The 23,265-nt window shown below is 35.0% G+C and overlaps 1 protein-coding gene across 1 annotated transcript in view; it reads left to right on the top strand.

Moving 5' to 3' along the window:
- DPP10 (dipeptidyl peptidase like 10) overlaps positions 1 to 20,574 on the top strand; it is a 956,967-nt gene extending 936,393 nt beyond the window's left edge. The window contains exons 20-26 of the mRNA XM_078146817.1: positions 9,971 to 10,165; positions 10,857 to 10,911; positions 14,003 to 14,102; positions 14,343 to 14,401; positions 14,513 to 14,585; positions 16,790 to 16,863; positions 18,284 to 20,574. Of these exons, the coding sequence (XP_078002943.1) occupies positions 9,971 to 10,165; positions 10,857 to 10,911; positions 14,003 to 14,102; positions 14,343 to 14,401; positions 14,513 to 14,585; positions 16,790 to 16,863; positions 18,284 to 18,421 (694 nt within the window). The 3' untranslated portion in view covers positions 18,422 to 20,574. The remainder of the gene's footprint in view (positions 1 to 9,970; positions 10,166 to 10,856; positions 10,912 to 14,002; positions 14,103 to 14,342; positions 14,402 to 14,512; positions 14,586 to 16,789; positions 16,864 to 18,283) is intronic.
- Positions 20,575 to 23,265: the final 2,691 nt, after the last annotated feature.

Here is a 23,265-nt window from a genome sequence, read left to right as displayed (position 1 = left end):
CCATAAAAAAGCAAGTAGATGAAGAAAATGCCTTGCCCAGATTATAATATGCATTTGAAAATTAATTGATCAGTGATGTGTATCTGGGACAGATTGTTCAGGGGGAAAATGAGTTTGGTAAGACAACAGGCTGAATCTCCTAATGCAAAGCTTCTTTAATAACCCCACATTTTCCTGGAAACAACCAAACAACCCCATCATTTTGATACCAAAAATAAAATTTACTTATTTGTCATTAATTAGTTATTTGATAACTGATTAGTTTGCCTACTAGAATTTGAAACCATATCCCCTGACTTCAAATTCACCATTCTTTCCACTTTACCTATGATGCTGTCTTCCATTTCTTTTGTTTTGGTGTAGATGATCTCCTAGTATCTGTGATGTAAAGCAAGTCCCTTCACTTATAAAGGCCTTAGTTTCTTTAACAATAAAATGAAGACATTGAATCAAATAATCCCTAAGGATCTTTCTACCTTTAAAGTTTTAAGAATCTATAAAGTCAGTTACAGACTTGTGATCTAGAGGTTAATCTCAGCACCAAAGTAAAAGTTGAAAGTAAAGGAATGATTTGTGAAGAGCAGAAATTATGCCCAATAAGAAATCAGATAAAGACTAATGTAATGGCACTTTAACAGCATAGGAAATTAGTCATTTGCAAGTAATGGAACACTGTATCACACATTATAATTCTACCACTTCTTTTGCACAATTTTTGGATGTTGAACATCCCTCAGGCATTTTGCTGCTGGCTCTTGTCCGATATTTTCATGTGATGTCTAAGATGTTTATCCCAAGTTTTAATTTTGTGTGGATAATATCAAGAGAACATTATTGAGCTTTATAAATGGCTCATTAATATCCATTCCGTTCATTGTTTCCTGGCTTGTGTGCTAATATGCTTTTATTTATTAATTTATTTTTACCACAATGTGAATGAATGAGAAGCACTGTGGTGTCCTGGATAGAAAACTGGCCTTAAAGCTGGGAAGACTTTGAATCAAGTGCTGTCTCTGAGACATATTTGCTATCCTAGGCAAGTCACTTGATCTCTGAGGTCTATGAAAATCTCTAAGGCTACAGATTGCCTTAGAAAAGAATTTCCTCACCTGCAATTTCCCTATATCAATGAAATCACAAATTTGCTCCCTACTTTTTGTGTAAATGAAATGACCTGATACTGTAGACTAGGGTAATTTCCATCTTCCTGGTTTCTACTGTTTCTTCAGTTATCAGTTGTTGAAGCCTAACCCCAGAATAAATTGTGGTTCCTTTGGAAGTTTGCCAAGGTCTCTTTTCAGGGAAACTACAAATACAGAGGGGGCCAGGGTTGAGTGCCAGGATTCCCTGAGTGGGAATTCCTGAATTTGTGATATAGGCATGAAACAGGAATGGTGACACTGACTGAGGATGGTGACATCCACATCTTCATACCTCCACTCTGGTTAGTCCACAGATCTCAGACAAAACTGGAGCTGCCTGTAGGTTGGTAGAAGTGCTCACAGCTGACCCCAGAGACAGGATGTAGAAATAGAGACAGGGACTTCTTATCTAGGTGGAAATTCAAATTTAACTTTTATTACCTGCTACATGGAAGGCAAGTCACCTGGTGGTAAGGTAACTTGTCCTGAGAGTCAGAAAACCTCTATTTTATTCTTTACTCTGACACTCTGGGCAATTACCTCAACCTCCCCAATTCAGCCTTAAATTTGCTCATTTGTAAAATGGGAATACTTATATTATAACAGTGCTTCCATGACCTGCTACAAACATTTGTTTTAGTATATGAGGAGAACTTTATGTAAAATTTAAAACTCTACATAAATCTGAGCTATTTAGCACTCATATAATGTATAGTATATGTGTATTTATGTGGGTGTATGTGGGTCCCTGTGGGTGGGTAGCAAGAAATGCTGAATTTAGAGTAAAGAAAAAACCCTACTTCTCTGACACTAAATTATGTGTATGTTCTTTGGCAAGTCACTCAACACCTTTGAGATTCAGTGGTTTTTTTGTTTGTTTTTTTGTTTTTTTTCCCCTCCCATCTCTAAAATGGTCGTAATAATACTACTGTTATTTCACAGGACTGTTGTGAGGAAAGTGTTTTGTGAACTTTAATTTTATGTAATCATAAGTATAAATTCTGTATGTTGTATTATAGCAATGATGGTACTGGTGCTAGTGTTAAGTTCCAGGTCAAAGACATTTGCAGTATATTAAGAGGGTATTAGATAGGCCTTTCTCCTGTCTCTCTAGTGCCAGAGAAATAATTTACTAAGGAAAAATGAAGAATTGGTTTACTTTAGTTAAAATGTATGTATTATAAACCATATACAGAAATTAGTCATTTACACATTGTCCTGTCAAAATGGGAAAAAGAAAAAGAAAATGTGGGGAGATAAACTAAAATAAACTAAAATGTCAACCTGTTTTGAAAGAACACTATTAAATGTGAATGTGAGGCTACCTGCTCTTGGGATCAGCTTGATAAAGGAACCATTGAAACCCTATTATAAAAATCCTTGTGAGCCATTGTCTTTGAGAAGTTGGCATTGATGAGTTAGAAAGCCAGAGAAAGGTAGCAAATCTAGGTCCCACTTGGGCTAGTACTTGTTTATGTGATTTATCTGAATTCGTTGCCAGAAATCCTAGTGGATTACCAAATTAACTGAATTCAGCCTCATAAGGACGAGAAATGAAAACAGTAAAAAGTCAAATAGTAGGTAGCACTGATTGTGTACCTTATGTTGAATGGATACTCTTGGAATTGGAACATAGAAAAGAAATAAAAGAGAGTAAAGGCTCTGCCCTCAATAAGCTTGGAAGATGAGATGAGCATGTATGAAATAAATATAGTAATAATTTCAAAGAAAGGTATGACCAGCTGTAAATCAATTTCCATAGCACACACTATAAATAAGAAGACTGATGGGATTTTGGACTGCCTTTTGTGCCATTAAAACTTGCAAACAATATCAGGTGAACACATTTCCCAAGACTACTCCTTTCCCCCTGAGTAGAGTTGTCACCCAAAATGATCAGGAGTCTAACTTGACAGGAAATAGTCTAGAAAGTGAGTCTAGCAGCCAAGAAGTTAAGTCAGAGTAGCAGACAGGGCTTAAAGCATCAGACACTAAAGGTCCAGACAGGTAAGAGGTCAAAAGGGAAATCAATGTTATCAAGAGAGCCATTAACAAATAAACAGGATGTACCAAATGTGAACTCTGATCGGAGGACAAGGGTTGTTTGCTTTCTGCCCTCTTTTATCCTCCTTCTATGTGCCTGCATTTAGAAAAGGTTTTGCACATGACTTTGAAGTCAGAGGAAAAACAGAACTACACCATCACAGCTTGCTCCTGAAAAGGGCATGAGCTGAAAGTTAGGCCTTCTGAAATAACCTTATAAAAATGGAACACACTGACAGGATCATTTCACCACTGTTCTCTTGATGCTCCCTCACCTATTCCTAGATCCTATCTTAAGTCATGCCCTCACACTGGGAGTTATATGCTCAGGGCAAGACAGTCATAGTGCCAGGGAATAATGGAAGAATAATCTCCTCTCTCATCCATTGTTGCCAGATCTCCTATACTATAAGTAATAGAAAGACATTTCAGTGGCCTCCTTCAGGTTCTCATCTAGAGGCAATGTGATCTAGTGGATAATGCACTAAAGTTTTAGCTGGGAAGACTTGGGCTCAAATCCATTCTTGGACACTTGCAAGCTACATGAACCTTTGCAAGTTATTTAACTTCTCTCAATCCTGTTTCTTTTTCTCTAAAATGAGGATAGCAATTGCACCCTCCACAAAGGGTTGTTGTGGGGCTTATGTGATGTGTGTATACACCAATATAAAGTAGCTAGGTGTCACAGTGGAGACTGTGCCAGACCTGAAGTCAGGAAGAGTCACCTTCCTAAGTTCAAATCTGGCCTCAGACACTTACCAGCTGTGCAACCATGGACAAGTCACTTAACCCTGTTTGCCTCAGCTCCCTATCTGTAAAATGAGCTAGAGAAGAAAGTGGCAAACCACCTCCAGTATCTTTGCCATGAAAACTCTTCTTGTCATTAAGAGCTGGACATGACTGAAAATACACAAATATATGTATGAAGGTATATACATTATACACATGAGCATATGTGTATATTCAGATATATAAACATGTACATTTACATACACACAATATATACACATATATTGTGTGTATATGTATATGTACATGTGTGTGTATATGTACACACACACATATTATATATATAAAACTTTGTAAAATTTAGAACACTGTAAATATTGGCTATTAATATTAACATCATAACCCTCCTGGTTAAAAGCCAGCATGAAGTATCTTCTCCTTAATGCAGGAAAGACAGGTATTTTCCTTCCTACCTTTATGGTGTTTGATAACAAGACACTTCTTCCTGCAGCTAGTCTGAAGCGCATGTGGTCTTCTAAGGCTTTTGAGACTGTTATTCTTTAGGTGGCCCCTCTCTGATGGAATAGTCCTTTGTGACAGACTTCTCTAATGCTCTGATTCACAAAGACACACCAAATGCTATAAAAATTGGGTCAAAGAGCAAACCCCAAAATGAATAAAGTAAGGTGAAAACACTCAAAATTTTTTTTAGAATGTGAGAGGGAGGTAAGATTTTAAATGCATAAGGAAATATTTTGGCTTGAACATATCCATTTTATCCAAAAGAAATATGCATTGCATGAGTTTTACACTGTGATGAGATAGTAAAGATAAAAACTTCTCTAGTTGAGGGAAAAGATTAGGAATCATTATGAGGCTGAACTTGAGAAGAGTCCTAATGGAGAGTTATTCAAAACCACTTTCAGGATGGCAAACAACACAATGATTGCCCAAACTGGAAAAAAAAAAAGTGGACTGGAATTGGTGTGAGGGCACATGTAAATGTTGTGAAATAGAGGGACATTTTAGGATTTTCACACATTAAGGTTCCTTAGAGATAATTTTATCCAACTCTCATTTTATTGTCCAGGAAATCAAATCTCTGTAAGGTCAAACTAAGTCTCAGTAAGGTCCAAGCTCATGCAGCTAATTTCTGCCAAGTCTGTAATTAGAATCCAGGTTTCCTGGTACAGTTTTCCTTTGACTCCACTATACTGCTTACCACAGCCTTGCAATTATTAAAAAAAAAAATGTCATAGCCACCAAGAAGTTTTCTCTTCCTCTTTTCTCCCTGTCTGCCTCTGTCACACATACACACTCCCTCTATATTTTCATCCTTTCTTAGCCTAAAAAAAGTTGTTCCTCTAGTATCTCTCTAAGACTAGATGTTGAAGGAAATGTGCCAGTCTGGATTGATAGATGGGGTAGATTCATAAATTCTTCAACCAGGAGTTTCTTATATCAATAGCATCACAGTTCCAGTCCCTATGCCTACTTTTTTTTTTTTTAACATTTTACATTATACACAAATGGCCAATTTCTTATCTGAAATAATTTGATGCTTTTAGTGTTAAAGATATTAAAACAGATGTGAATGAACTTCAAGAACCTTACCTTTTAAGAGGGATTTAAAGCCTTCATGTAAGGCATTTAGAAAAGGTATATTTCAAGTCACCATGACCTCTTTTTTACTCAGGACAGAAATTTAAAGGGACAGTGGAGAGGTAGGAAGAGAGGAAGGGGAAAAAAGTGATTTTTGCTTCCTTCTGTTTTCAATAGAACCTGAACATGGCTCAATTCCAACCTTGGCAAAGAATTGTTCCTACACTGAACATCCCACATTTATGGAGGCAAAAGGGAAAGATGTAGGAAAAAAAAAAAAAGAATGAAGTGAATGAAAGGGACATACAAAAAAAAAAGATTGAGAGAAACACAGATTTTTTTTTTACAAATTTCAAAAGGGAAAAAAATAAAAGCAATCATTTGTCCCATATTAGGATCCCTAACAGACTGGAAAGAGAAATGGATTTATGATCATAGGACTTAGAGCCTGAAGTCAGGAAGACCTGAGTTCAAAGTTGGCCTCAGATATTTACTAGTTGTGTTACCCTGGACAAGTCCCTTAACCCTGTTTGCCTCAGTTTCCTCATCTGTAAAATGTGCTGGAGAAGGAAATGACAAACCATTTCATTATCTTTGGCAATAAAACCTCAAATGGAGTCATGAAGAGTCAGACAAAATGGAAACGACTGAACAAGAACAATAATCTATTAATAATAATAACTTTTTTATATAACACTCTAGGGTTCACAAAGTACTTTGCAAATAGTATCTCATTTTGTGCTCATGACATCTCTGGAAGTTAGATATTTTTAATATCTCCATTTTATAAATGAGTAAACTGAGTCAGACAAGGGTTAAGGGAATAGCCCAGGGTCACACAACTAGTAAGTTTTGGAGGCCAAGTCTGAAATCAGGTCTTCTTGACTACAGCACATTAACCATTGCCCCATCTATCTCTGTCTCATAGATTAGATAATTCTCTATCTCATCTCATGGTGAGGAATTCATGAAGTAAACTTTGTGAAGTGCTTTTTAAAAACTCTTTGTTGACATCATGCATGTACCCTGGTTATTTCTGCCTTGTCTCCCCCAAAAGCATGTGAGCTCCTTAAAGGTAGCGACTATTGCTTTCATTATATCCCAGTTTCTAGCATGTCTGTCACGTGTTGTAAGTGCTTAAGTACTTTTTGACTGACTCTGAAGAGCCATGTACATAATCAGTTATTGTTCTGATCATTACCGAGATACAGAGCCACCAGAGTTAAAGATTCTTTGACCTTGTGAAGACAGTACGTCCATCTTTCTGCTTTCTTAGATTTCTATTATCTCACTTACCAGCTCACTCATAATCTGGCCTTTCTGTGGAAACCACCCTTATTAGGCCAGCCTCAGAAAACTCTGTCTCATTGGGTGTAATTTGCTTAGCTTCCTTTGCAAAGCTATTTCGTCTTTCATGCTGTTCCTGTACGCGAACAACCCAGCAAACTGTCATGTCTAAAAGTATATTGGCAGTTTACCAGGATACAAAGCCATTCTTTTAGAAAAGACTATTGACCTTCTTTAAGAAATCATTACCTTCTAAACAGCTGCTACAATGCACTGAAGGAGAGGGAAAAAAAATATATCACATGTAATTAGATAGCAACACTTGTGTTTCGAATTAGTTGACAGACACAATCTTGACCTCACTTTGAGGTCTAACATTAAAAACCTGCTAAGACTGGACCGGAAATGATGGCAGACAAGGAAAAAAAAAAAGAGCAAAGACACGTTATTTTCCTATCTGGCACTTCTGATGTGGGGCAGGTCTGGGGTTCATTGCTTTGCAAACTGTACCATTATTGCTAATCACAAGTTTGGAAAATGTACTTCATTTTCCATTTTATAAACTAATTTGTGTGCCTGACAGACACAGGGAAGAGTGTCTGTAACTTATTTACATTCTATCCAAAAATAACTTAGCTGTGAACTCCTGGAAATGCCATGAGCAGTCTCAAACTTGCCGTGGGTCACATGTAAATTAGAAAATAATACCCTTAGAATTAATGAGGTACTTTGGAAGATTATCTGGCAGCTGATGTCAGTACTCAAAATGAGAGCAACATTGTAGCTAACCCCTAAAAGACCAGATGGAAGGGGAAGTTTGCTAGCTCCCCCCTCAACACACACATACACACCACATTCATGTCTTGAGGTTGTTAAAATCCTTCAATGAATTAACAACTTATATTCCTTTATTTATCATGCATGTGAGATAGTATCTCTCTATAAAGTCTGTAAAAATCATTTTTAAAGCCCCCACAAAAAAAGGTTTTTCCTTTTGCCTTAATTTGGCAACATGCCCTACAGTATAGCTGAGTTTTGGCCATGAGCCCAAACATAAAGGACATGAAGATTAAGGAATGTCTAGGTTTAATGTCAGTAAGGCCTAACCTACTTTGATGCTGCCTACCTGTCCCCCTCAAAAAATAGTAAAGCCCAATTCCCTCTTCCCCTACCATACCCTAGAACTGTCATTATATAGTTTGGAATGTTCACTCTTTATCCATTCTCCCTGCACATAACATAAAAAAAGTTTATATTTTACTGATGATTGCCAGCTAGGTCCAATAAACTAACTCAACCAAAGGTTTTTAATGGAAAAAACCTTGGGGACTTAGAACCACTTATGCAACAGCTTGAATGAAACCTATCAATGTTAGTTGGAGGGATTTTACCATAAAGGTATACATATCCACTGATTTGATGTATTGACAGCTGTGACTTGAGATTTTTAAGACTGTAATTGATTGATGATGCAAAAGAGGGAGAAAAAGAAATGGGGAAAGAATCTCACTCATTCCACGTTGACTCTGGGTCTGTTCTCCATGGATATTGCTAGGTTTCTGAGCACCTTCCCTTGCCCAGGTGATGAAGAGCTCATATAGATGATAAAGGTGTCAACACTTATTCAAAGGCTGAATACCTCATTTAAATATTCACTCTCCTCAACCATTCTTCAGATTCTTAATGGTGTTATAGTCATAGTGAACAGGTTACCATTCATTTAGGGCTTTTGTCTTTCATCTATGAGATGGGCCAGTAGACAATTTTCCTGCATTGTAAACACACCTTAGCTCATTTAAATATCATCTAAGTCAGGTGTTATTTTTTGATTGTTTGTTTATTTTTGCCTCATGGCCCCTCGGTGAATCCTATGGACTCTTTTTCACATTGTTTTGTTGTCTATATTCATAATTGGAAGAAGTGCTAAATTATAATTAGAAAATCTACATAAGTTCAGAGATACCTTGAAATCTACCCCCCAACTCCTTTGGGGTTCATAGACCTTGAGTTAAGAAACCTTGGATCTAGTACAGTGTCCGTATTTTGCAGATTAGTAAACAGACACAAACAAAGTGACTCACCCTAGGTCATAGAGGCAGAAAATATCAAAACTCATCTTCAGTAATATACTGGCTTTTTAAGACGTGCCTTTCTTTCCTTAAACCAAACAAGTGAATTAATTGAGGATTTGTTATCATAAATGAGTCAACAGAGATGTGTTGAGGCAGTGTGATACTTTGGTATTCCTTCAACCATACCCATGAGGCAACTATCTATCAGGTCCTTCTATAAAAGCAACTCCAGCTATCCGTATTTCATACAACTCCATGATGATTTGTCTTCTTACACTCAGACAGTTTTGGAGGTAGAAGGGGTAGATGAATAATTCACAAATTCCTATACAAAATGACATTTTCAAATTGTACTACTACATTTTTTTTCTCTTTAGAAAGTTAGTCATTCTTTTAAATTTGCTTAACAACTTTACCTTTTGGTTTCCAAATATTTTAGGTCATTCAGTAAGATGATCACATATGTCTGCTTCCTTTTCTTGCCATTCACCTCGGAGATGAAAAAGAATGTTACTCAATATTTGCTTAAAGGCTCCTTAATGTTCTTCCTCAACCAAAACTAATCCATGATATATTAATGCAGCAATTCTTTTTGAATGCAGTGTTCTCTGGAGTTGTATATTCCCTGTTAAGTTATTATGAATTTAATATAATCAGTTCTGTTCTCCAACAGGACCTTTCTTCCTCTATATAGAATCTGTAAGATATGTCTAAACCTTATTTCCCACAAGAAATCCGATAAATTAAGACTTACCTGTCAAATAGATCATTGGCTTTTAGAGATAGCTATAAAAAAAAAAACCTCTTTTTTTTTGCTCTTAAAATGAGCTGTACACAATTTGATGTTCCAGCCTCACCAAGTATTTGTTTTTTGTTTATATGAGAAAATCCTGGAGCTTTTCATTTTGAACTATAAAATAGAATGACATTCACTTCTGTGGGTTTCTTGCCCAAATCAACACTCATCTAAATAGATTGTATGTTTGACTGAGCCCTGACACTAACTTGAGCTACCTTCTTGTTGAACTGCAGTTTCCATTCCATTATAGATAGTCCCTGTTTGTGTGTGATTTTTTTGTTTGTTTGTTTTTGCAGTGATGAAGCACCAGGAAGCCAGTTGGTTACAGATAAGTTTCACATTGATTGGGATTCAGTACTTGTCGATTCTGACAATGTCATTGTGGCCCGATTTGATGGCAGAGGTAGCGGGTTTCAGGGGCTGAAGATTTTGCAGGAGGTTCACCGCAGCCTAGGCTCTGTAGAAGTGAAGGACCAAATAACAGCTGTGAAGTAAGTATCTGCATATTCTCCTTCTGTTTCTCCACGATAACAGAATTAATATACATAGTACTAATGAATTCATCCATTCTGCTGTCATCTTGTTCAAATGTTGATGAACCCAATATTTCTATACTTGGTGATTAGTTAAAGAATCTTGGTATAATTTCTAGCATTTAATGTAAATAATCACACCGGCCTACTGGGGAGTGGGAGGGATTGAATCTTGTCTCATCACTTATAATAGACTCTTTTTTATAAATTTTAACTTTGCCATAGGGATCTTATTATGTACAAAGTTCCACTTATGTTTTCAGTACTGAATTGCCCAGGGAAATTATATACATATTTCAAATTCAACGCTGTTTCTATCATTCCTATGTGCTATCCTGTGCTATATAAATATGGCCTAATAAAGCAAAGTGAAAAAAAAAAGTCAACTAGTTCACTGGCCCAGGTGGAGTCAAAGATTTACGTGAAGAATAGTGGAAGAAAAAATTCCAAATTTAAGCTGGAGCCAGACTATGCAAAGCCATTAGAGGCCAATTATGTTCTAAGACTGATTCAGACTGTTTTCCATTACTACAAAAATTGAGTCCCATTAATTAACCCAGTAAGAGTTTTTGTATAAGACTATAGTACTGAGTAACAGACAAGATTTTTGACTTGCCAGGATGTATTTTATTTTTCTTTTCCTTTCTAGGTCTTTATTGAAGCAGCCATACATTGACTCCAAAAGACTAAGCATATTTGGAAAGGTAAATGGCAAGCATATTAAATGAATGAATATATCTATATTTATATATATATAAATAAATGTTTTCTACAGCCTATATTTCTATAATTTTCTATTCATTAATCATATAACATTGGGCATATATTATATCGTCTATGTATAAACAAGTATCTACTAGAAAAAAAATATATATGAAAAGCCTCTTTGCCTATTCAAAAGTATTTTACATATTCCCCACTAATTATGGTTTTGAAACTATGAATGTAATCCACATGTGTATGTGTATATACATGTACATGTATACATATATATACATACATACAAGAGTGAGTGTATGTGTATGTGTGTGTGTGTGTATGTGTGTGTGTAATTCATTGTTCATGTACTGCCATTTAGGTGCTAAAGGTGAACAGAGATAAAAGGAAAAATAAGATATAGCCCACTTCTTCAAAAAACTTATTTTCTGGTAGGGGATATAATTCAATTTGATCAGTGAGAAACAGCAAAACTTCATAGTCAAAATAGTTTCACTCTGCTTATTTCAGTCACCTTATAAACTTAACTAAGACTATATAATCATATCACACATCACTGAAACATGCATAAGAATACAGTGTATCATTGTATGTTGTCTGTTGGCTTTAAAAAATATTTGACTTACCTGAATAAAATTGGTGATTAGTTAAAAGAATCTTGGTATAATTTCTAGCATTTAATGTAAATAATTCCACCAGCCTATTGGGGAGTGGGTGTCTCCCTCACCTGTGTTAATATCACCTAAGATCACTTGAGAGAGGCCATCAGAGATAATTATGTTCAATGATTTTCTTATTATTGATATCAAGTAAGGCATGAAACAATTCCACTTAATACAATTTAACAAGGACTTATTTTGCCCCTCCTCTGTGTAAGGGCCTGCTAGATGCTGGTGGTACAAAGACAAAAAACAATAGTACATCCTATTTGGAGCTAACATTCTTCTGAGAGCTGCAATACCTATAGAGATAAGTGAATACTTGGTAGTTTGAGAATCAAGAGAGCACGAATGCCTTGGAAATTAGAAAAGATGTATGGTAGAAGGTAGCCCATGAGCCAAACCTTAAAAAGGATGACTGTTTGAAAATATTGGTCAACATTGTCACAGGGACCATGCTATACTCAATCCAAATGGAAGAGCTATCCACTACATATTGTAAAGCTTTGAAGATGTTCCAACTTAAAGACTGAATGAACAAAAATGAAATAGCCCTTGACCTCAAGTGGTTTAAATTCTATGGGAGATAAAATGTTTGGATGAGTAAATGTTAAGTAATGAAAATTTAATATCAAGAGGAAGGGTACTCAAAACTTGTGGCAGTGGGTGAGGGGGAAGGAAGTCCAAAAAGGCTTCTTCATGTAAGAGACAGTACATTAGTTTTGATTTATAGGAAACTAGTGATTCTTTGAGGTGGAAGCAAGGAATATTTCTTTTAATCCACATGCAAATCCATAAATAAGTAAATATACCTTTTATAGATTAATATGTATATTAAACATGTTTACTAATAATTTTCAAGTCTATATAAATGGTGTAGTTAATTAAAATTCATTTCAAAATGTCATAGAATTTATAGTAGCTTTGTCACATTTTCCTCCAAATCAAAGTCTACTAGCAGAACAATTACTTATATCGAAGGAGTCTATGATTCTTTTTTAATGTTCAGAAGAGATTCTTATTCATTTACCTGCAGTAAGACTACCAGTGCTTTGAGTATTTCTTCTATGAAGGATTCATTGTAGGGAGAGTAGGGTATAGACAAGTGACACTCATGATGATAGGTATGGAGGAGTTGTAATATGCACCACTGGAGGGAATGTTTTCACCAATGAAATCATTAGCCCATCAAGTATTATGAACACAAGTAATCAAATCAGCTGTGCATGCATAGTTGTTGTTTGGGCAATTGTCCAAATGGCCAGTACTGCTTCATCACAACAACAGATTGAACAAACATCTCAAAAAATTGAAAATTTAAATTTGTACTTCTGAAACTAGAGTTTGGTCTACTTATTCTATTCAATTTCCTAAGTCTAGTTCCCAAGAGCTCTTATTTTGTATAATCATACAGCCTAATCAATTGAGGAAAATAAAATCAACCATAGGAAAGACATACATTTTAGGGTGTTTTTGCTTTCAGTCCTGTCTCTATTACCTCATTTTAAAAAGAGATTTTTTTTTTGCCAAGATGAAAGTAAATAAAGGCAGTATTTTGAAGTCCAAATATTTGTACTTGTTTTACTGCAGCTAAGAAACTATAGTGAAAATTCTAATTCAGAAGCTTTAATATCTATAAATCCTAACATACTCTATTCAACAAAATTATATGTATCCACATGTTAAAAAATTCAAATGTGAAATATGAGATGTAAAGCAATAATACAATTTTTTTTCAAAAAAACCAAACTTGCCAAAATTCGTATCTAAATCAAATCTGCATTTTTTATCAAAACTTTTGCCTTATTTGACTAGCTAAAACCAGATTGTGGTGAATAATGAATCCCCTGAGATGTTGCAGTGAGGCTGCATGATATTGTTTAGAGCCCCAGAAGAGTCAGAATGACCTTCGGAGACAGCTAATGTGTTACGTGAGGAGGGAAGCCTTACTACTTAATCTTCACAGTTCCTTCTTTTTTACTCCAGATTGCCTTAGCCCAACTTGTTAGTCATCAGATGAGTCTCTGAAAACCTTTTGACTGCTTCCTAAAATCAGTCAGCCCCCAAAACAGAAAGACATTTGCCATCCCTTCTGAAATATATGGATATATTTAATAAAATATACTAAATAGCTTAATGATTAAAAGTCTACTACCACATAGATTCCCTTAAAAACTAGTTAGAAAATATTCAAGGTATAACATAGCAACTTCAGAGAACCTTTTTTAATATAATATAAATATTGCTCTGTCCAAAATGGTTTGGTGAACTTTTGCTTGGAAAGAGAGGATATAAGATAGGGGATGGAGTATATGACTTCTCAATGTCATTTTCAGTTCTGGAATTCTCTGAATCATCTATAAAATTACTCAAAAACAATAAATACAATTAAAAATGAAACATTTTATTTGGTTTTTAGGGATATGGTGGATATATTGCATCAATGATCTTGAAATCTGATGAAAGATTTTTTAAATGTGGATCTGTGGTTGCACCAATTACAGACATGAAATTGTATGGTAAGTATCTCCTACAGTGTTTTCTCATGGGAAATATTAAGTTTAATAAAATCCTCATGAAATACAGCTCAGCTGAGTTTCCCAATTATGTATTACGAGATCCTGTTTTCAGCTGCTTATTGTTTCTCTGATTTAACCAAATTCACCAAAGCATGAAAATGAAAAGTAAACTCTGGATTGAAGATAATGAGATAAGATAGATCCTAATTCATTCTCTCATTCTTGTCTCCCTTTCTGTAGCCTCAGCTTTTGCTGAAAGGTACCTGGGCTTACCATCTAAGGAAGAAAATACTTATCAAGTAAGTTATTTGAAAACAGGGAGAGAAAATGATAGGTTTTATATTGAAAATTCAGTCATTTTCATACATACATACATATGTATGTATGTATGTATTTTTCTTTCATTACAGGCATCCAGTGTCCTACACAATATTCACAGCTTAAAAGAAGAAAATTTATTAATAATACATGGGACAGCTGACAGTGAGTATTGAAATGGCTACGCTGTTTTGTGGTTACAAACTTCATACAAGTAAGTATATCTGTGGGAATGATTGAAGGGAACTTAGGAAATGTTCAGAAAAGTATGTCAAGGACCAAGGTCATGGTGGTAGCCAGCGCAGGTGGACGAAGGAGAGAGGAAAAAAGAATAGAGGTGGAAAAAGAGAGGGAGAAGGAAAGAAGGGGAAATGGAGCAAGAAAAGCAGAGAGACAAGATAGAGAATCAGTCCTGAACTGAATTAAAATAACTTCAACATTTCAAAACATTTCTCATCTAGATTCTCAGCATGGAATAATAGGAAATTCTATTAAAAATATAAATGTGAGAACTTGAAAAGACTTGAGTTATGCTATTCAGGATTTAGAGTAGGGACACATTGGTCCAACCTAGGCTTTGCCACTTACTACCCTCGAAACATTCTTTCAAAGTCACTTAACCTCTCTGGGCCTTATTGAAGTCATTGGCAAAATGGCCTTCATAGTTCCTTCCAGCTTGTGAGTCTATGATCCCATGAGCCTAACCATCATGTTATGGATAAAGAAGATTATATAGAAAAAGGAGGAGATTACACAATTAAGTATTATCAAGGATAAGACCACAATTCAATCTTCCTGACTTTCAGCCCAGTGTTCTTTCCCTTATTTACCAATTCAAAATTGATTTACCTATTTCCCTACATGAGGCAGACTAGTAAAATGGAAAGTGGACTAGATTTGGTGCTTGTGAACCTGGGTTCAGATCCTGGCTCAACCACTCCACCTCAAACAAATCACTTGACCTTTCTGTATCTCAGTTTCTGCATTTGTAAAATGAATGGATTGGAATAAATGACCTTGAAAATCCTTTCCAGTTCTAAATTATGATCCTATAATATTAATCAGAAATTGTTTAAAAATATCACCTGCATCAATGAATATATATATATACACATATATACACATATACATACACATATATACATATATATGTATATATATATATACATATATGTATATATATATACATATATATGTATATATATATATACATATATGTATATATATATATATATATCCGTCTCTCTCACTATATGTATCACATATGTGATACATATAATGAGAGAGACATAGACACACACACACACCCAGAGGGAAAGAGAAAGAATTAAGCATACTCACAATGCGCTTCAGTGTGATTAATTACCTAATATAATTATAGAGGTGTCAAGGACCTTAAGATATTAATATGGTTGCATTTTCTACTCCTCCATGGGTAGAATGTAAGCTACTTGAGGGAAAGGACTATTTTTATTTTAAATCTCTGGAACCTAGTAGAATGTTTCACAGATAATAGTCACTTAATAAATGCTTGCTGGATTGAACTATATAGCATATTACATAATTATTAAATGATATTTGAAATAATGATAATCCTTCCAATTGTAATGGTACTTTATATTTTTCAAAGCATTCATCTTTGCTATACTAAATGTTGATCACTGTAGGGTTGATAGGGCAAGTTTATTAACATCATTTTGCAAGTAAGAGAACTGGAGTAGGTCACTATTTAGTAAAAAAGAAACCAAGAATCCCTGTTTCCAGACTAGTACTCTATAGCACACTGCATCTGACCTCAGTATTTTATCCCCAATGTTTAGGCAAAAAGATGAACTGAAGACAGAAGGGGGAAAATATAGGAATAACCAGGATAATTCCTACTAAATATTTAGTCCCTAAATAATAGGAAGTTTACTGTACATTTTCAACATGGGGGATTCTTTTTAATTTAAAATAATAATTCAGGAGACCATTATCTAAATGAGACTGAGCTCCAGTAATCCTATGTAAGTAACAGGAAACTGGATATGCTTTGTTAATACTGAGACAAACATTTCCTGTGTTAAATATTTTAGTGTGGTTTTAAAATGTTATGAATAATTGTAAATGATAAATGAAATGAAAAATCAAACCAAGTATGCTAGGCAATGACTGAATATAGCAGCTGTTTTCTTTTATAAGTCACAGCTCAAAGATCACTCCCCTAGACATCTCATGAAAATCCAAGTATCATACATTTTAAATGTGGCAAATATGGACATGTAAAAGCCAAGTTCACATAACAGAGTATCCCTAACGACATGGGCCCAGGAAACTATGTTGTTCCTAATCCATTTATATATATATATATATTTTTTTTTCTCCTACAGCAAAAGTCCATTTCCAGCATTCTGCAGAATTAATCAAGCACTTAATAAAAGCTGGAGTGAATTATACTATGCAGGTGAGATAAACCCACAGATAAGTGCAATTTCCTAAATGAGATCTCATTGCATTGTTTCCTAACTATAATATTTACCTCTTTAAGTACGTTTGGATGTTTCTTTGATCACTATTATGCTTTTATAGTTTCTTCTGGTTTGATAAGCCCTTTAAATGTATAAAGATCATTTGGACCCTTCAAGTCCAGTTATCACATAAACTCCATAGCTTCTTTTAGTCTTTGTACATAACCAGTCCTGCATCCCAATGAATGTATTTCTTTTCTATCAAGTAATACTTTTCAAGGAACATAACAATACAATTTAGGGAGCTGTCAAGGGAGGAGCCATCTTAGGCTACAGTGGATCAAGAATTTTGATACTTTTATATTTGAAGGATCGGTGATTTTCAGGGTTTGTTGCTTTTTCTTTTTCCTGTCATCCATTTCTTATCAGCCTAAAGTTATAAATTTGGAGCAAAGTTTGAGAGGAGAAGGCAATGGTATGATGCACTTTAAGAGGGAGCATCCTGGCACTGTTTTAAAAAAAATATCTGGATCTGTAATCAATGGTCTTGAATTTGAATCCTGCCTGTGACAGTTATTATCTGTGTTGCCTTAGGCAAGTCATTTCTGACTTGAATTTTGGTTTCCACATTTGTAAAATGAGGGAATTGGACTAGATGGTCTCTGAGGTCCCTTCCAGCTCTAAGTCTATGATTTTATGAATCATTTTCATTTAACTCCTCCCTATTACCTATTGCTAAAGTCTTAAAAAAAATAAGAAAGACAAACAAACAAACAAACATGACCAAATCTTTTTGAGGCTTCCAGTGTTGATCATTACGCATCCTGGCGGTTCAGTCTAGTGAAGCTTGCTTTGAGGGAATGTCATCCTTTCAAATAATGACTCACATTTTTAGAGGACGTTAAGGTTCACATAGTACTTCTCCTCTTTCTTTCCCCCATTTTATTTATTTAAATTTGGTGAGGGTTAAGTGACTTGCCCAGAGTCACACAGCTAGGAAATATTATGTGTCTGAGGCCGGATTTAAACTCACGTCCTTCTGACTCCAGGGCCAGTACTCTATCCACTTGCACCACCTAGCTGCCCCGAACTTTTCCTCTTAATAATCATATAAGGTACACAGTATAATCATCACAATTCCCATTTTATAGATGAAGGAAATAAATTCAAGAGAAGGGAAGTTACTTGACCTACTCTCCTGGGACATAAGTGTCAGAGGTGGAATCTGAATCTAAATCTTCTGATACAAAATCCAGTGTTCTTTCCATTATGTCATTCTATCACATTGCCTCTCGATGGGACAGAATTTTCCATGGCTACAATCCAACAGATATTTAAAAATTTGGAAAGTAAAGGAAAAAAGTAGAGACTTAGCTATCTTAGCCTGTCATTTTTTTTTTCTTTTCCATTTTCTAGGTCTATCCAGATGAAGGCCATAATATTGCATCTGAGAAGAGCAAATATCACCTTTACAGCACAATACTCAGATTCTTCAGTGATTGTTTAAAGGAAGAAGTGCCAGTGTTACCACAGGAACCTGAAGAGGATGAATAGAAGGAACCTTATTTATACAGAACAGAAGGAGATTTTGAGGTTCAGTGAAACTGAAATATGACTGTAATATTGCAGATTCTGCAGAGGTTCAAGGGCAGCTAAAAGACAGGACACTGGAACAGCACACTCAAGAGACAATGAGCTAATAAACTGGAATTTGAATACAAAAGTCCAAACATACTGTGTTGTCAAGGGGACAAAAATCTTTCCCTTTGTGGAAGGTCAAGTGTGGGTTAATGTTTCCTGGAAGAAATTAGTTTTGCATAAAAGTAGGGGTAGTGCATGTTTTCTTCTGTTACCTCCCTATTTGTTCTGTAAGTAGGAACTCTCATTTTAATTTTGATAGCCACTTTTATCTTCGCATCTAATGCACAACCTATCCTAAATATGACAGTCCCTGATCTCCCAAGGGTGAGCTGCAAGCTAACACTTTACTGTAATGTTACAATAAGTGCAATTCCTTCTCTATCTACTATTACGCATAAGAAAAAAAAAATTTAGTTAATAAAGGACACAGTATTTTATGTAGTTTCTGTTTAAAAGAAAGACGTATTGGGTGGGCCAAATAACTTTAGGTATAACACACTTAATTCAAATATTTTCCAAATTTCAGTCGTTTGCTAGTAGATCACATATCTCTGCACAATGCACAAGCGTATGGCTACATATGGATGTACGTATATACAAATGAAGATCTACCCATTTTCACTGTAAAATAATTCTAAAGAGATCAGCTTTTTTAGTGAACTACAACAGTGACTCTTTTACAAACTAGAATGGATGCATTGTTTAACAAGCCAAATATGATAATATATGTATACATATACATATCTATATTTCCCCAATTCAAATTCTAGCTATTGTTTCCATGAAGAATGTTTGGGTAGTGTTCAGTATTGGTTTCAGTGGTTAATAGTTTTCTAGTTGCGCTTTAATTTTTGAATATACCTTGTCACATGTAAATTAGATACATAAATATTAAATTATAGTTTCAGATAAAGGAATTTTGTTAACAATGCCATGCTACTGAGTACTATTTTGCTCTCCTAGAAAAGGAAGTTTTGAATAGCTGGTTCTTAGATTCCATCATCTCAGTACAGAATCAGTTCTGATTTTCATTGTGGAAAGCACATGGCTGAAACAGTCTATTTGCCCATCTGTTTTTAGTACTCCATGCCTTCCCATTAAGTGTTGCTATTTAATTTAAACCCTCCTGGTGAGACTGAGATGAAATATTTTTCAGTCATTGACCAAACAGTTCATAACAGGTGATATTGCTATTTAATTTGAGTTGAAGGCATAAAATTGCATCAATTCATTTGGCTATGATGCCTTACAACAGAAAATAATTGACAATACAAAATAAACATGACTGTATGAAGTCAACTTAAGTCCTGGGACTATTAACTATGGTGACTTAAGTCAAATATAGCATCTGTTCCACTTAACTTTAGGTAACTTCCAGATATTGAAATTGCTGAAGAGTTCAAACACAAGAAGGTGATACAATGTGTTTCTTTTAAACCTTAGTACAGGCCAGATCTGCAAGATGTGATGACATCTGGAAAGGAAAGTGAAATGCCCAATCAGTTGCCTACATGTTTGTTTGTTCATTTGTTTGTTTTTCCAAGAGGGTACTGGGTATTTGGAAGTATCTAGGTTGTGTAGAAAACTATGATGATGATCAACTGAATTGTTCACTTTTCATATGAATACTTTAGAAGCATTGTAGATACTGCCCTGGTGCATTCACTGCATTACAAAGTTATACGAAACCTCTGTCTCCAAATACCCGTTTCAGGTTTCCTTCAAGAAACTAAAGAAATGGATGGATTCTTTTTTTTTTTTTTTAATGAAGTAAGCTGTACTGTTTAAAGAAGAAAGTTTTGCATATTTTATTAAGATGGAAAGTTCTTTTTAGGCTGAATTGAGATTCACCTGAAGCTTTTTAATCAATATTTTAATCTTCAACCACCAGAGTTTTTTATGATGCAAATAATTAAGCTGTCTGAAAGATGTCGTTTTATTGGAAGTCTATTTGAGTAACATTTAAAAAGTATTTACCTTTTACTGTTTAGCATTTCTCTTGTTTTATTATTATCAATGTCTATCTATTTTTCAATTAATTTAATACAGTTTCTAATGTGCAATGACATCTTGTCTGGAAGCCACTTTGACCTCAAACACTCAATACACCTAAAAGAGTGACATGCTGTTAAGCAAGAAATAATAAGATACCATGGATGACACTTCTTGACACTGATGAACAGGACATTACAGATGTGGACAGAACTCACTGACACATAGTCATCAATTACTAAATTAAATCTCATAATTGGATTTTCCCCTCATCCAATTATGCTATCACACAATCCCCCTTCCTATATCTATTCATAGACTTATAGAATATATTTCCATTTATCAGAAAGTTGGCCTAGTGTTTTTTTTAATCCTGTGTAAGAATGATTAATCCCAGACAATAAAGTAGCATTTTTCCCTTAAGAAAAACAAGAATGTCAGTTCTGAGAGGGAAAAAAAGAGTCCTTTATGACCTGATTCAAAATATGAATATTTGACACTTTGTCCTAGGAAACAAAAAGTAAACTAGGAGATTTCTCTGGAGAAAGGATCTCTGCACACAAATTTTTCCCCCGGTTGACAATATGTCTTCTTCAAAATAGAAAAAAAAGGAAAGTTGTGTGATCAACAAAGGCTAATTTCAATGATTGAAAACAACCAAAAAAAGAAGACAATCTTCTTACACATTGTGTGGCCTGGCCATTGAGTGCATCCACCTACGGTTCTTAGTTCTAGGGTGTCCTACATAATAATGATTCTGGGGAACTTCTGTAGGGCTGGCTACAAAAACATGACTAGTCCAAAGACATTCAAAGAGAAAAATTTGAAAAATATATACATATGGCTAAAATTTATACGCGGAAAAAGTCCAAATTCATTTTTGAGTTCTGATGCATGTAACAATTTCTTTGTTATCATGAAATTTTCTAGTTATGGGTATCACATGCAGGTTAAAAGGAAAAGCATTAAGAACTGTTTGCTTTCAACTGTAATTTTGACTACCATTGCTAGGAAAGGTCTTGGTAAGGGAAGATTTGAATTGAATTTGCCATGTTTGAAAAGTGGTTTCTAAAAAATCATCTATCATATATCTGATTCTTTAAGGAAAATGTTGACAATAAATCTTATTGAAAAAAAAAACACCAAAACTTTGGATTCACACCCAAACTATATTCCACAGCTTTAACCAGAGTTACATTTATTTACTAATCCCACTAAACAACAAAACCAACAACACTCTTTGGTCTTTTGACACCATTGAGAAGTAAATGCTGATGCTGCCTCTAGAAATCCAAAAATACTCCTGTGGATGTTACAGGTTCTCTCTATCTGGTCTTCTGTAGCCACATTTTAAAAGCTGGTTTTTGAGAATCATGAGACAGGCAATACTGAAGATAAAATCTTCTTAGAGCTAGGTAACTGTGAATTTCTGATGATGAATTACAAGTAGTGAGGATAATCTCTGAAATTAATCCAGATACAACATCACAGCTCCGCCTCTACAGGAAGGCAAGGAATAGAGTAGGGGCAGGGGAAATAGATCTTCTCTAGAAACAAGAAAAAGCTAGTTCTTGCTTTTAAATAGCAAATATACCCTAGGGTGATGCTGGAGGCACAAAGAATTTAAATGTCTTCTCAAAAATCAAAGAGCTAATAAAGTTAGAGGTGAGATTTGAACCTAGGTCTTCCTAACACCAAATCCATCCCTTAAGCCATTACATTGCTCAATGATATAATTTTAACTGACATTTTTGTAGGGAGGCCTCACAACAACCCTGTGATAAATGTATTACTTTGTCCAATTTTCCAGTGGGGACACTGCAGCTCAGAGAGGCAAGGTGACTATCAACGTAATAAAGTTAAGTCCCGATTAGTGTGAATGTTAAGTCCCCATAAAGTTATCACATTATTCAAATTCACACTGCAAAATTCCATTGGGCTGGAACCAGTTATCATATTTTACATAATTATAACAGTGCAAATTTGAATACATATGACCACTTAATGGGATTATTCATTCAAAGTAATTAGGACCTAGGTATAAGTAATATAAGTCAATAGTAGAAGTCATGTCTTCTGACTCTAAGTCCAGAACTCTTTCTGTTAAATGAAACCTGCCTTAATCATCACAGGATGTTAAGGACATGGAGATAAGTATGCCTGAAAATGGGTGGGGGGAAGGAAAAGGAGTGAGAGATAATCTAATATCCAATGTGAGGAAATTCATTCATTCAGTCCACAATCCTATATTAAACACCTATATAAAATAAAACCCATGGGTCCTGTTTTTGTCATTAAATCAACAAATGTTTGTTGAATTCCATACACACACACACATACACACACACGATTCTCTTCTAAATACTATGAATGCAATCAAATGTGACCTATAGCTGCTTCTCTCTAAGTACTTTGATGTAGTCAGGACAGCTATCAACAGAAGAAAATATGCTTGTGCCCAAAAGCACAAGGTATTGGCAAATGAACACTTTGCCAATTAATCAAAAAGTATTTATGAAGTGCCATGTGTTAGGCACTAAGCTGAGTTCTAGGGATACAAATGAAAAGTTAAGACAGTCTCAACTATCAAAAAACGCATTCTAATGGCAGAGAAAATAATGTTCATATATAGGTATATATAAAGTATGTATGGAATATATACAGGGTAACTTCAGAGAGGAAGTTATGTACAGCTTTTCGCAGCTGGGAAGACCTTCTGCAGAAGGGGCTGTATAAGCTGAATCTTAAAGGAAAGGAGACATTCT

The sequence above is a fragment of the Phascolarctos cinereus genome, unplaced genomic scaffold (assembly GCF_003287225.1).
Source record: "Phascolarctos cinereus isolate Bilbo 61053 unplaced genomic scaffold, phaCin_HiC Scaffold_726;HRSCAF=1367, whole genome shotgun sequence".
NCBI lineage: Eukaryota > Metazoa > Chordata > Mammalia > Diprotodontia > Phascolarctidae > Phascolarctos > Phascolarctos cinereus.
This window is presented reverse-complemented; position numbering and strand designations above follow the sequence as displayed.